Source organism: Perissodus microlepis, chromosome 15, assembly GCF_051167445.1.
Source record: "Perissodus microlepis isolate ML-2025 ecotype Zambia chromosome 15, ASM5116744v1, whole genome shotgun sequence".
Classification (NCBI taxonomy): Eukaryota; Metazoa; Chordata; class Actinopteri; order Cichliformes; family Cichlidae; genus Perissodus; species Perissodus microlepis.
The window spans coordinates 17772117-17786470 of record NC_140475.1 but is presented as its reverse complement, the minus strand read 5'-3'; the positions used below and the strand labels follow the sequence as shown (position 1 = coordinate 17786470).

Genomic DNA, 14354 nt, shown 5'->3' with positions numbered 1-14354 from the left:
ACACCCCACCTACTGTGACTCTATGCTCTACAGTCTGAGAAACACTGCTTTATTTTACTGTTTATGCAAATATTTTATTACAGGCTGTGTTGAATATTTTGGCTGCCTGACCTTTTGGGACAAATTAAGTACACTCTATGTTTTTCTGAATAGCTACAGGTCATAAACAGAAGGTTTGACAGGCAGGTGGGTTGGGTTTCTGTCCTCAGACCCATGAATGTCCGTGATGTGACCAAATTTGGAATATCTGCTCTCACTGACATCCTAAAGAACCAGCAGGAAGAAAAAAGGACCTGAAACAGAGCATTTAACAGAGTCTGAAGCCTTCTCGCTCACATATGCTGACCACATGATTAGACTCTGATTATGTTTGACATGAACATCCACCATTGCAAAAGTGTGTATATGTGTTTATGTACATGAAAAAAATCAGGTCCTATAGGACTGTAACAGGCACTCGATGCTTTTTGTGTCTGCCGTACGGCAATTTAATGGGATTAAAACACACAGCAAAAATATGGCACATTAAAGTCGCACAGAGGCAGAAATAGCGCATGTTTTGTGCAGTAAAATGAACATGTTTGTCTCAAAGTAACCAGTGTTTAATGAATCAGTTGTAATAGATGAGACAAGTGTCTATTTTAGTATATGTATCAGAAGTAAAGGAGAAACGCTGATATTCCATCAGTGATTTTGTTAGGACATAAGTATGAATTCACAAGCATCTCAGTATGTTCGCTGAATCTATCAGCAGCTGATATACAGTGCCAGTCAGAGGGGATCGGTGTGGAGGTGTTCGGCAACGTTCACGGCAGCAGAGCTTTGGATCTTTCTAACAGGAAACGAGGATAAATTAAGAGACATCGAAGAAATGCAGAGTGCAAATTCAGAACGTCCTGGATCGGGCTCTGATGGTTCTTTTCTCGGGTCTCTGATTGGCTACAGGTACATGCCATTAATGAGGTAATCTGACTCCTCTGTAGTGAGGGGACGCGCTTTCTTCAGTTTGTGGCGGACGAGCCTGAGACGACAGCTGATCATGAGCAGCAGCAGGGCGGTGATGATTAGGCCAAGTGCCAGAGGAAGGATGGCACCTGGAGAAAGAAATGCGCCCCATTCAGAAAAGGTCATCGGATAGAGAGGGAAGAGCCACAAAAAGTAGACAGAAGCTCTGGGTCTCACCTGACTCTGGGACTGGGTGTCCTCCCATGACTGGAAATGGTTTGGAGATGGGGGCGTCACTCACTGCTTGGCTCTGGGTGGCTTTAGGGGAAGCTTAAAAAATAAAACCGCTTAGATGAGAAAACAGCTGACTCACAACACTGAATTATTGACATGTGTTTGATTCTTTGGATGAATATACCTATCTCAGTCTGCTTGGTGACTGGAGGAGCCACACTGGCAGGTCTGAAAGCTGGACCTAAAAGGTGTTCGTACATAATAAAGTCAATCTTACTACAAAATAAATAAATCAAAATGAATGTAAGATGGGCTCTCACTTTTTTGTATGCATTCACTGACACAGTCCGACTCCTGGAGGAAGTTGTTGTGGTTTCCCTGGCAGCCTCCGTACAGGAAGTGTTTGCACTCTCCCACATTTTGGTCGTAATACCACCGTGGGAAGGTGCCTTTACAGGGTCCCACAACTGGAGCAGCAGCACATGGGTCTAAAGGAACAAGACACGGCCTTTATATTTAACACATTTAAATGATTCTTGCACGGCAATGACACCTGTTCAGAGACAGTAGTAAAAAAGCAATATCCTTTTTAGTGGCCAGCATGGGGAGACTCCTCCGGCTGGCAGAAGACTTCCAGTTGTGTAGAAGTCAGTGGTAACAGTCCTCAGTGCCCTTGATCTGTGACCTCAGTAAACAATTTTATGGGCTCAGTCACCAGCTTCAGATCATAATGAATACAACAAAATTAGTTTATTTTGGAATGTATGCTAATTATTAGAGACAGTGGTGTCCTCAGTTTCACTGTGCTGATCCCTCATTTGTCACATCAACAGCTCAAAGTTGAACACTCAGGTCGAGGCTGGAAGATGAAGTACATATTTAATACAGCCTATCGTAGCTGGTGTTACAATTTTAATATCAAACTCTTCAACATTTATCCTACAAATGGATTCAAGTAAATTGATTTTAGCATTGAATAATCAATATTAAATACTATTATGTAATAAAAGAGATACTGTTACAGTATTAAACATACTGCCATATTAATAGAATGGCACACCACTCGAATAACCCTGACTTTACATCTTTGGGTGAATTCGGCAACAGCGAAAATGACTGTATCTGACTATTTTCAGTGTATTTTCTACTTAAACAACTTAATACTGACATATTAATAATTAAGCATAGCATCAGAAATGGTCTCAGTGCTAAGGTGGCTGTGAAGAAGCCATTCTTAAGGAAGGGAAACAGGGAGAAAAGGCTGATGTATCCCATATTACACAGGAACTGGGATAAAAGTCAGTGGCAACATTTCTGATGGAGTGATAAATCCAAAATGAAAGTATTTAGATTCAGTCTTTTTACTGCCAATTCAATAAAAGCGTAGCTTGACAGAAAAACACACAATGGAACACCATCAGTCATGACTTGGCCTTCACAGTGTCCGGACCTCAACATCAGTGAAGCAGCGTGGGATTATCTTGACAGAGAACAGAACAAAAGAGGGTCAACATCCAAAAAAGAGCTTTGTATGTCCTTCATGAAGCTTAGAGAACTACTCCTGAAGACTATTTACAGAAATTACAATAAAGTTTATCTAAGGGAGTTTGAGCTGTGTAGAAGAATAAAGGTACGAACTCTGTTTTGCTTTATATACTGTATTTCCATGTGTGCATGCATTTCTTGTTTTTCTAGCAAAAGATAAAGAAATGAAGGGTGACCAAAAGACTGCTGTTGACAATCTGCAGCTTTTCTATGTTTGATATCGGACATCAAACAAGCTTGGCTGTAGGACTGTTGCTTGGACTTTGTGTCTAAATAAAGAGATAAAGTGATACGGACATCTAAGATTACTTCGAGCCCTTCTACCAGCGACTTAAGATATCATCCAATGTCATCATCCACCTTGAGTGCAAAGGTCAAAGCCCTCTACACAACAGTGGATTAACTATTTTTCCTTTTGACTTTGAGCACTAAACAATGAGGTATCATCTTAGTTTCCTAAGAACTTGGACGTGCATTTGTCAAATGAAGAAAAGACTCCTGAGAATCCACCTTGAGCACAAAATATCTATAGTAAAACAGCAGTGTGGTCAGTGACATTCAGGGATCGGATGGCAGAGCGGACAGAGGAGCTTTGTTCCAGCACTCAGAGTGGATGCAGGCAAAGAGCTGCTTTCCCAGGGACCGCAGAGTGGCCCTGTGGCTTTGCCAGCATTTTGAGCTCCGTGCCATGACTCAGTGGCTGCCTACAGGCTCCATCTGCTTCAGTACCCAGACACACCAAACCCTCTTGGTCTCTTCACAAAGGGGATTCTGCACCAATGACACAAATTCCTGTATCCTACATTTTCATATTCTTCTGTTTCTCCTTTCCTAAACAGACTGCAATGAAGAAATGCTCCAAAGTGTGACTAAAGTGCTTTACACATAGTTAACATCACCATTTTATATTAATTGCCTAAATCTGTCTAATAATGAGCTAGCTGAGTACACTGTAGACATGGGCTTTCATCTATAAAGGTTTTGGCTGCACACTGTCTCAGTCGTGGCGTTGCCTCGTTGGAGGCTGGGACTACGCCATAAAACGACCTCAGTGATAACACATGCCAACCTATTTCTTCAGAAAACCGTAGGCTACCTGGGCTTAACGTAGTACTTTATATTTCCTCCAAAATAAGCTTTATAGTCCATATGCTTCTTATTTCAGTGTCTAGCCCTGGACAACAAAGGTTGCCTTCCTTTCTGCTGTCCATGCTGCTAAGAATAGCTTCTTTATTTTGCTAAAAAAAAAAAAAGCTTCATTATTGTAAAAATAGAAAGAAAAGAAATAACTATTAGTATTTTGTTGACCCTGCTTGCTTTACAGGTGAACTAATAACTTCAGCATCACTTTTAAGAACAGGCTAGCAGTTGGCCAATCAAACTTGGCTTACACACTGTTTTACTGGAGTCAGACCGCTGGCTGTGACAAACGACTGGCTCTAGTTTTAGTGCAGACGTCCAGCCCAACCAGTATTAATGCTAAATAATTCAATTACGTTGTATTCCTGAAACTCTTAACTAATTAGTAACACGAACTCTGCACAGATGTTGTGTTAACAGTTGGTTAATTTTTGCTTTCATGGAATTTCTTATGTTGGACTTGCGGACCCATCTTGTGGTTTACAGTGGTTATCATGATGGAGCGAACCCTGTCCCTATTTCAACTTCACTTTATATCTCTGCATCTTGTACAAAGGCTCCTTTTAAATAAGTGTTTTTCCAAGTACCTTGGAGCATGAACACCACCAGAGACGTTATAGGAGAGAGCCAAGGCACTCAAAGAACCCCGAATAGAAATTTATGGGAGAACTACTCATTGGCCGGCCTTCCTTGAGAGCCAATCAACAGCCAGTCTGGTGATTTATGAGCCAGTTGAATTGTACTGAGGCATGTCTGCAAAAGACTTTCACAGTATGTTAACCGTGTGCTGGCAGGTATATCTGAACGTCATAGTAAAGATGTAGGAAAGCATCCTTATCATTTTTCCTTATCACTTATCAAATTTGTATTCACAAATGCGAATTAGCATGGCGTGTACGCGGTGGTCTGGTGGGATGAACCAAGATGTCGATCATGTTGGCACTATGGACTGAGCCATCAATCAAGCCACACTCCTGTGAAACTTTGAGTTGGTGCTGCCGAAGTACAAGTTGTGGGAGAAAACATATTTTTAAACCTTACTTTAATTTAAGTGCTTTTAAAAAAAATCTTATCTGAGTAGTGATTCTATATTTGCTGCTTTTATATCCCCGAGAACATTAAAATGACAATTTTAAGATGCCTTCAGAGTGGTTTTACATGCTTTTACAAGGACTTTGACCTCTCTACCTTGACTGACTGAAGCTTCCTGTTCACTGGCACTTTGAGAAGGAGCCGCCTTGCTTGTGTCTTGCGGTGTGATGGTCTTCCTGGCTCCAGTCGGGAGCATGGAGACGTCTTCAGCTTTCTTTGTCTGAGCGACAGGCCGCTGAGGGCTGGGCAGGTCCACAGCGTGGGTCACTGACTTTCGGCTGCCATCGACTAGAAAAAACACAAAAGAAGCCATCGCTTAAGGGAAGGTATGTTTATGGATTTTTGCTAGCATTTATATTGATGAAATGACTCAAATAATTTCAGGCCTTACAAAAGACTTCTATTATCCACTCATCACATAAATATAATAACAGCTATTTTACTCACTGGTTGTAAATTTGATTTTTTAAGACAACTGTACATTAGCGTAACACATACTTTTTACAGGTTAATTGACCAACGGCTGTCTTTTTAGTCATGCTGGCTTCAGCTGAAACCTGAGTGAGTTCGGGCTTGTTCAAAAGCACACTGCCATATAAGAAAGTGGCGTTCTTGATTTATAAGAGAAAAGAGTTTTGTACTGAAATTAATTAATTTTATCTAGTATGCATAATCATTAAAAGTGAAACTTTAATAGAAATGAAAATTGGATCTGTCTTCCAGCTCTAACAAAGTGAGTACTAGGTGTTTCCTACAGTTTGGGCAGAAGTCTTCGTCTGAGCGGTCTGGACAGTGCTGCTTCCCATCGCAGGCATAGGTGATGTCAATACAGCAACCGTCATCACACTTAAATTGGTAGTTCGAGCAGTGACCGGTACATACTGTGGGCACAGATAAGAATACAGTAACTACACATCTTCTCTCTTAAATGGTAAAGGAATATGTCACAAGTCACACACCCTTTAGCGGTAATCAGTGCAGCACAAAGGAAGTTGCAGAACATAGATGGAAGTTTTGGTGATTCATTACCTTCTGCTTGGTGTTTTGGAGCCAGTACGGTGACAGAGATGTTATCGGAGCTCTTCTGTCCCGCCGTGTCAGTGACTGTCATCTGAAACGTGTAGATTCCTTCCTGGAGGCCACTGATCTTCAGCAATCCTGGATGTGTTGACTTTAGCGCACAAACAAAAAATACATCTCTGAAGCAATCAACTTCTAGACTTTTATTTTGCCAAATTAAAAAGATCAAAAACACCTAGTGAGGACTACTGTAAAACAGCACTGGGTTTTAAACATGTAGCAGTATATGCATCATGGATCATACATCCATCCTACTTACTTCTCTGACAGACTGGCTCAGCTCCACTGGCACAAGAACAGATACAGGAAATGTTCCATACATGCAATCAATCCTAGCAATGCACCACATCTGTGTAGCAGATGCTCTCTCGCTCATGCTAACGCTTTATTTTATCTTTGCACAATCACAACACTTACAGTCATACTGACGCCATCTGATATTTACTATGCTGTTTATATTACATGTTTTTTTTTGTTTCCTACATGTTTTTAAATCGTTTTTATTTTTGCATTTTTGAATTTGACATATTTTTTGTTGTTAGATCTTACAACATTACTTATTAAATTTAATTATTTCACTTTATTGTATTTATTTTTATTTGATTTTGACAAAAAGTATTTTCTACTTTTCTACTTTAAGCTAATAAGGGATAAGTAAGGTCTATCTATTATCTTATCAATAAAAATCTGTACCAGGGCAGGATGTACAATACATATAAAAAGACTAGAAGAATGATTAAGAGGGATGGGTACTGAGGGACGTAGTGAAGGGTAAGTAATAAGTGTTGTGTTGTTTCTCCTTTGCTTTGATGATTTTGATTTTGTGTGTTATTTTTAGCTGCAGAGTTTTGTATCTGACATCATTTGATATTTCTGTACTATTGTTATTTTTATGCCATTGTGCTGCAGTCAGAATCACTTTTTTTCCAGCATTAAAAGCAAAATTAGCAGAGCAGAATAACCTATAAAATGCTGAGACTGGACACCTTCTGACAGCATCACCCACTAGTTTATCTTCCGATTGTTTCCTTTTTCCCATACCTAGATTCTTAGATTTCATATTAGATTATTCTGCAGATTTTTTTAGACCAAATAAAATTTTCCATAACTTGGCCCATGAGTTTTATATTATATTACTGTTGCCATACATAATTTTTAAGAGTTGTGCAACCTGCTATGAACAGAGAGTTGCTCTGTAATGAGCACTGTGTCAACATGGTTCTGTACTTTCCTGCCAATTGTTTTCATTGGGAGCTATTTTCTGTTAAAGGTAGAAAATACAGAAAATTTGTGGTTTTAATATTTACATAAGAACAGGAAAAGCTGTGCAGGGTGTTTAAAATCTCTTTAATGTTATAACCACAGGACAGTGTCTCGTATTGCTGCTTACCTAAGGGCAGTTTAGAAATAATAAACTCTTTATTTGTGTTGATTCAGTTAACCATTGTGGATCTCTGCACACAAGCCACTCTGTTGACTTAACTAATGAAAATACCCAAACGCATTTAGCTTTCTGGGTATTCATATTGCAAATGGAAACATCAGAGACACCTGAAGGAGAGAACAATAGAGATGTATATATGTGGATCTTTAGTCTAATCCTTTGTCACCGCCATAGTTAGAGGCTTTCATCTACACCTGTATAGACTGTACTGACTAAGGCACATGCTGACCTTCATATTGATGGCTGTGTCTCCTTTAATCAGACTCCACTCATAGCGGCGGATCCCGTGGTCGTCCACGCTGTCACGGCCATCCAGCACAGCCCAATCTGTGGGCAGCTGGATAACCACATCCTGTCCAGCGTCACTGCGAGGAGGCTCATCCACGTCTGCAACATCAAGCACGGGTAAATGGAAAGTGTCCTCTACATGCCTCTTTATTTACTCTCTTCATCCAATTTTCACATTAAATCATGTTTGATTCTATCGCAGGCTAAAACATGATTAGATATTTTTTGTTTTTTATCCACTTATATCCATCCACATATATCCTTTTAATTCCATTGCTCAGGCCCAAAGCCCCTCACAAAAACATCTGCTTCTATTCTCAGGAGGGCAAGGCTACAAACCTATGAGGCAAATCATTAACCCTCTCTACTGCATTATCTGGATAAGAAGCAGGTGGTAAAGGCTGGTTCTGCTGTTAAAGTCAGTTTCTGTCAGCTGTTACAAAGCTGACAGAAAAGTTTTTATCCTGTTTTAACAGCAGGGTTTCCTGGTGGGATTAAATAAAAAAAATACAGTAAAGTGACAGAAAATTACCCAAAGAAGGTTTTTGCCACAAACCTGAGGAAAATTAATAAATTACTTTTGGTATCTTAGCTTATAACACCTTATATAGAAGATTACAAAAGCCCATCCAATATGATCATCGGTGATCTAATTATAACATCATAATTCAAGAAATAATTGCTGTCATAACAGGAAAAACATCCTAATGAATAATAACTTTTCAGCAACCATTATGAGCCACTGTACATGCTATTTTCTATTGCTCCATCAATTTTACTTAAACATACATGAAGGCATGGACATCCTATCATTTTCTAAATAACCTATCAGTTATAAAACAGTTCTAAACCCAGTAACTAACACTGCGAGTGTCTGCAGGGTCTCCCACCTGCATCATCCTCATCAGGAGCTTCTTCTCCGGGCCTCCGGGCTGAGTCGCTAGATGAAACAGGGAGGTGTCCCTGCGTTGTGTTGGGAGTCCGGCTGTATGTTGTGAAGCCTTTCTGAGCCGAGAAGGCGCACACATTCTTACTCCTGTAGGTGCAGTTAAACAGGTAGCAGCGGAGACTGTCCCCGGGCTGCCTCTGGTCCTCGTGAAGCACCGCAACGGTGCAGTGAGGCTGGGAGCAGCAGGCGTGCACACAGTCCTTCCTGGTGTACACCCTGTCCGGGGCCAGCAGGAAGGTGGCTCCTTGCTCGATGGAGTCCTTGGCCCGGATGATGCGATCCCCCGCGGCACTGAAGTCGCCCACGCAGGAGTCCATCACTTCACCTGTCCTGTAGGTCTGGTCCTGCTGCAGCTGTTTGCGGAATTCCTCCAAGAGCTCCTCCACCCCGGATATTTTGGATTTCAAGTCCGATATAGGCGAAGATCGAGCGTCGATGCTGCCAAAGGCGAGCAGCAGCAGCAGCCCTACACAGGCGAGCAGCAGCCGGGGATGCTGAAGCAGAGCCATGTTGTTGATCACACAGTCAGACGGCGTCTCCCTCTGCCTCCGGCTGGCCTCCCGCTCATGAAACTCCTTCCCGGCACAGACGGCCTTCCTACATTAAATATATCCCCGTTATTATCGTTTAACGCCACTGCTAGGCTGAACAACCAGCTGTAACCGTAGAGCCGCGGAGCTTACAGTTCGTCCTTAGACTGTGCTGGAAATCTGCTGTTGTCATGGTGAGGGGGAGTCGGCGATGGCTGCTGACGTCACGGGGATGAATAAACAGGACGAAAAGCAGCTCACCTGTTAACTGCTCTCATCCACCGGCGGGGCTGTTTGAGTCAGTGTCGTATATTTTTAATTAATCTATCATGTTAAAATAGTTTTAAAATCTAAAAATCTTTTAAAATCTTAACTAATGATGATTTGAATAAAATAAAATAAATTCAACAAATACATGGAAATAAGACTTCCCATCTCTCCTAAACATTGATTAAATCTTTACTATCCCATACTGCAATACCTGCATTTATTTATTTTATATTTTTGCTCATTAAAATTTTAATTGAATTATGAATGTAACTGTTAGATTTTATATTTTCATGAGTTTTTCCTTTGTTGGGAGAGACTAGTGGGAGAGTGTCAGGGAGAGACTCTCTCCCTGATATTATTAATAGTGAGTGATAGTAAGTGTAGCCTTGTTATGGATTGTTGGAAGAAGTATTTGTATTCTGTACTTAGTCTGTGGGAAAAAAAAAATCACACAAGATTTAAGGCCAACTTCAAATTATACCTGTTAACTTTTTAAATATCTTTAATTCTACAATCTGGTGTTTATTTGCTTTCCTATATTTGCATATCTGTGTATAAACCTAGTTTAATAGGCAGTGCTTGGTAGCAATGTCCCCTTCAAAACTGTTTATTAGCATATTACGATGACTACTTTGTACCTTATTGCATAATATTAGATAATTTAATCTAAACCAATGCATTGTGCAATAGTTTTGGTATTTTAACTGTTCCTAAAATGAGATCCAAGTGTGCTCCTCAGGGTGCTATTAGTTACTGTGTTGCTATTATTTGGAACAAGCTGCCGAAATAGCATTGAAAGAGTTTTATTCTCACAGTCTTACAGTTAACGATGCTCTCCGAGTGTGTGTTAAGTTTTGTTTTCATTTCATTCAAGCTAACAGTAGCCATTGTCGGGCTACAGTTTATTTCTTTTGTTAATCTTTTGATAACATTGAGTTAACATGTAATGAACTATTCTATAAAGATAAAATTGACACTTGCATACGAAGGCCATAAAAACATGCAAAGCTTTGAAAATGATCTCTGTAACATATTAAGTAGTGGAGTAAACATACAATACTGGTGAAATGTAAGGTAAACACAATACGGAAATAAGCAGAGAAATATATGATTCATATAGTAAGTCCTAACTTTTTATTGTCAACATATAGTTTTTCTAAATGAACGACCTTTCCTCTAGATGATAAGTGCAGAAATGACTCTTTTGGAACAGAGGCAGTGCCTTTTTTTATTCATTTTGAAAAAAACACAGTTATTTGTGTTTAATTTACTATGGAGAACAACTTCCATTATCATCCCCCTGCTCCCACATTTAGAGTGAATTGTTGAAGAACACTTCTAACACAGTTCCTTCACAGCTTCAAGATGAAAAGTTTTATTTTAACAATATATCACAACAATCTTGAATCAGATCTGAAACAAAACAGACACAAGGCTCACCGATTCCCCCCCAATTTCTGACGTTATGGTTTCAAATATTAATAAAAAAGGACATCAAGGTTCTTCCATATGAAGTTTGTTTGCATGTCAGATTTTTCATTACAACTTATATATTTGACTGAATGAAGCTGACACAACACAAGCAAGATAAACACAATTTTGTCAATTAAGTGAGTATGATCTATGATTTGTGATACTAGAAAATACAATAATACAGAATAAATTTTTCACATGTGCTCATTGCAAACTTGGTCCAATCTACATGGAGATTTGACTGTGTTTAGAGATGTCTTTTTCAAAGTACATAAATGTCATCCACATAGAATTATATAACACTATATTTACATAATAGATTTCTTAAAAATAAAATTGTAGATTCATATTATAAAAGGAAATGTGGAAAAAAAAAAGCATGGACAATTTAAATAAGTCTCAGTTTGGAAAAAAACAAAAAACAAAATAAAAGAAAAAACAAAAGCAGTACATGGAATGACATCCTTCAGATTGCTATAACAATTAAATTAAAACACATTTAAATAAAGTAGTGATAAGATAAGCAATGATAAAAATATCAGTACAGATGAATGTAGTATTTTGTATCTCAGGCCTGTATTAGAAAACGGTCAGCTGTAAACGTCACATCTTGTAAAGACAGGAGAAAATGTTTTTCTTGACAGTTTTCAAGATTTCAATAATAGATTTTCCTACCAGCTGTCATTTTAAACACACCTGTAACAAAAGCTGTGCCCTGTCCATCAGGTATAACAAAACTAGTGGCACTTCTCATTAATTTTTACTTTCAAAATGACCTAATATCCAAACTCTTTGTTTTCAAAATTATAAAATACTCCAGAAGATTGTTGTGTGGGTGGAACATGGTCAACACAGCTTCTTCTCCAGGATCTTTCTTTTATAAACGCTGAGGTAAAGAGGAGTTGTTGGGGACAAAAAAACAGTCCTGGCTTCTCTGAGTGGCTGTCACCACTTAAGGCCTTAGAATAGCTTCTGCCTGTAGTCTGTGATGGCCTTCCATAGCTTACACAAAACCCCACCTCTGTCAAGACAAACAAAATACTGTTAGCTTAAAGCACACACCAATGAATATTATACCATTTGTAAGAAACCATCAGCTGTCAACCTACTTGAAAATATCATATTTTAAATGGTTTACTTTGTCCTGAGAGTCAGAAGGGACTCATGAGCACAGATCACACAGAGTTAAGACTGTACGGTCATGAAAAAGACAGTTTTCCCTGGTCTCTGTGTAATAACGAATGTTTCTGTATGACTTTATCGGTACAACATTACTTCAGTTCATCAATCTGGTTGAGGTTTGGAATTTGACTGGGCTATTGATTCCTTTCCTGCTTTTTTAGCCATTCTATTTGGGATTAAGTTTTGTGATTGGGATCATTGTCCTGTTGCATGACACAATTTCAATCAACCTGTGGGTCAGATGTGCAGACAGTAAGTTCCCCTCTAATGCAGCAACATCAGAGGGGAACACCACCCCCACCCCCACCCCAAAACATACAATCACACAAAAAAGACCTAGAGATACCCTGAAGCAATTTAGTAGATATGGTGTGTATAGCTGAATGTTTGATATGACCACAGTGTGGCGCCAGATATCAAACACAACCAATAAGAACTTCATAGTAGTTTGTTTTATTCATGCTTCACTCTAAATTGAACGCAGTATAATTAGTATGCTTGGACCTGCAGTGCTGCAAAGAAACTTTAAAGAGGAGGTGAAAACTGTTGCAGTAGCAGACATCAATATTCATGTTGGTGTGACCTGTTTGAGGAATTATTCAGAGCTATTTTCATCCTAATAACATTTTAGAAGACATCGGGTTAAGCGTCACAACCTGAGCATGGCAACATAGCTACGTCCAAACCAAACTGCCCACGTTAGAACTTACAAGAGCAGTATCTTACTGACCTGTGAGGTCCCTGCAAATTAAATTAAATTTTGGTTTATAAACAGATTTACAGAATTTGTGATAAATTAAGTCCGTCATAGATTAGCCTCAAAGAACTGCTGAAGTACAAAGCTGCCTTCTGAAACTTTTGTGTAAGAACAGGAAATGCAACAACACACTCCCATTATGCAACGCTCCCATCTTAACCCCCTTGTTTCTCTTCCTGTGATCAGGTACAAGTTTCAGCACGTATTTTGGGGACTAAATACTGAACACAAAATATGAAGCAAATATAGAAATATTTAGAAGTAAAAGAAAAAAAAATCATTTTCTACCTCAGTCTTAAACTCTTCAGATCATCTCTTGTGACATCATGAAGGATGTCGTACAATGTATACTCCTCATTGAGTATCTAAAGAAACAAAGTGGAGAAAATTACATTTACAGAAATGTTTTTCTTTACTTGCATCATCCTAAAAAGGGCTTTGTTAAAAAAACAAAAAAATCAGAGACCCACCCTGTCTATGGCATCCTGGTCAGCACCGTAACGTGTCAGCCAGCTGGTCAGCTCTGGGTCGTCACGTCTCTCTGCAGGTTGGCTCCTCTGTCCCTCCAGGTCATGCGAAGATGTGGGGGTGTCTAACAGAGTAGATTTTGAGAAGACTCCATAAAACAAACATTTAAACATTAACAAAACAACCAGTTTAAAGAGAGATCAAACATGCCGTACACACAGGAAGCACATGTATCAGATGGACATAGCTGCTGGGTCTGGGCTTTAATCATCGTTCTTTCAAATAGAAGGTGAACAAATAAATGATGTCCCGGTGGTTAGGCCCATATTTCACAGCAGCACTCATGTGGAACTTTTTGCCATGATTGTTTGCTTGTAAAGCCGCTTGTAAAGGTGTAACTGTTGCAGTAACAGGATATGCTGCTTTTTCTCTACAAAAAAGCAACCTTGTTATCACAAGTCACAGTCACTATCGCCGACAGCTTTGTGCAATTGTGTAAACTGAACATTTAATATTCTTAAACCTCCTTAAATGTTGCTTTCAAAGTGACGTGTACTCTTATTTGGTCAGATAAAAGCCTCTGTATAAGAGAAATGGCCACAGTGGATGAAAATATCTTAATTTAAGTGTACTTTGTCTAATAATTGAGATTGTTTAAAGCTGCTCTACTAATTTCTTATAATGAGTTTTACCCTTACAGAAAAGCAACCATCATCAGTGGATATCAACCCCCCCCCATCACCAGCTCGGAGTTGGATATTGGAATAGCTGATTAGATCAGCAAATTAGAATTAGAAGTCACTTAATTTACACCTCCAGAATGTGATAAGAAAGCTTTGTTCATGTGCATTGTTCCTTTCATGGCTTGTTTAAATTGTTTACTGAACTAGAGGGAAAAACTTTTAATTAACATTGGCTCTAGGAAGTATAAAGTACATTTTGATTTAAAAGTCAGAA

At 39.2% G+C, this 14354-nt stretch overlaps 2 protein-coding genes across 2 annotated transcripts in view; both read right to left on the bottom strand.

Annotated features, from left to right (window-relative positions):
* Positions 1–461: 461 nt before the first annotated feature.
* Positions 462–9474, bottom strand: lrp11 (low density lipoprotein receptor-related protein 11). Its single transcript, XM_084952266.1, has 9 exons — positions 8659–9474; positions 7710–7867; positions 5986–6127; positions 5712–5837; positions 5053–5244; positions 1500–1667; positions 1364–1420; positions 1183–1275; positions 462–1094 (listed from the first exon to the last, which is right to left on the bottom strand). The coding sequence occupies exons 1-9, from the start codon at positions 9224–9226 to the stop codon at positions 940–942; spliced, it is 1659 nt and encodes a 552-aa protein (XP_084808392.1). The 5' UTR covers positions 9227–9474; the 3' UTR covers positions 462–939.
* Positions 9475–10868: 1394 nt separating this feature from the next.
* map3k5 (mitogen-activated protein kinase kinase kinase 5) overlaps positions 10869–14354 on the bottom strand; it is an 84487-nt gene continuing 81001 nt past the window's right edge. Inside the window, exons 28-30 of the mRNA XM_084952264.1 lie at positions 13400–13521; positions 13218–13294; positions 10869–12011 (exon numbers count right to left, since the gene is read on the bottom strand). Coding sequence (XP_084808390.1) covers positions 11951–12011; positions 13218–13294; positions 13400–13521 — 260 coding nt within the window. The 3' untranslated portion in view covers positions 10869–11950. The remainder of the gene's footprint in view (positions 12012–13217; positions 13295–13399; positions 13522–14354) is intronic.

Bases quoted from the DNA above. Each gene is read 5' to 3' on its own strand.
- lrp11 (XM_084952266.1), bottom strand. From the start codon at position 9,226: ATGGCTCTGCTTCAGCATCCCCGGCTGCTGCTCGCCTGTGTAGGGCTG. The intron at 6,128-7,709 runs GTCAGCATGTGC...TGTGCGCTAAAG, and splicing joins ACACAGCCATCAATATGAAG to TCAACACATCCAGGATTGCT. The intron at 1,276-1,363 runs GTATATTCATCC...TTATTTTTTAAG, and splicing joins CACCAAGCAGACTGAGATAG to CTTCCCCTAAAGCCACCCAG.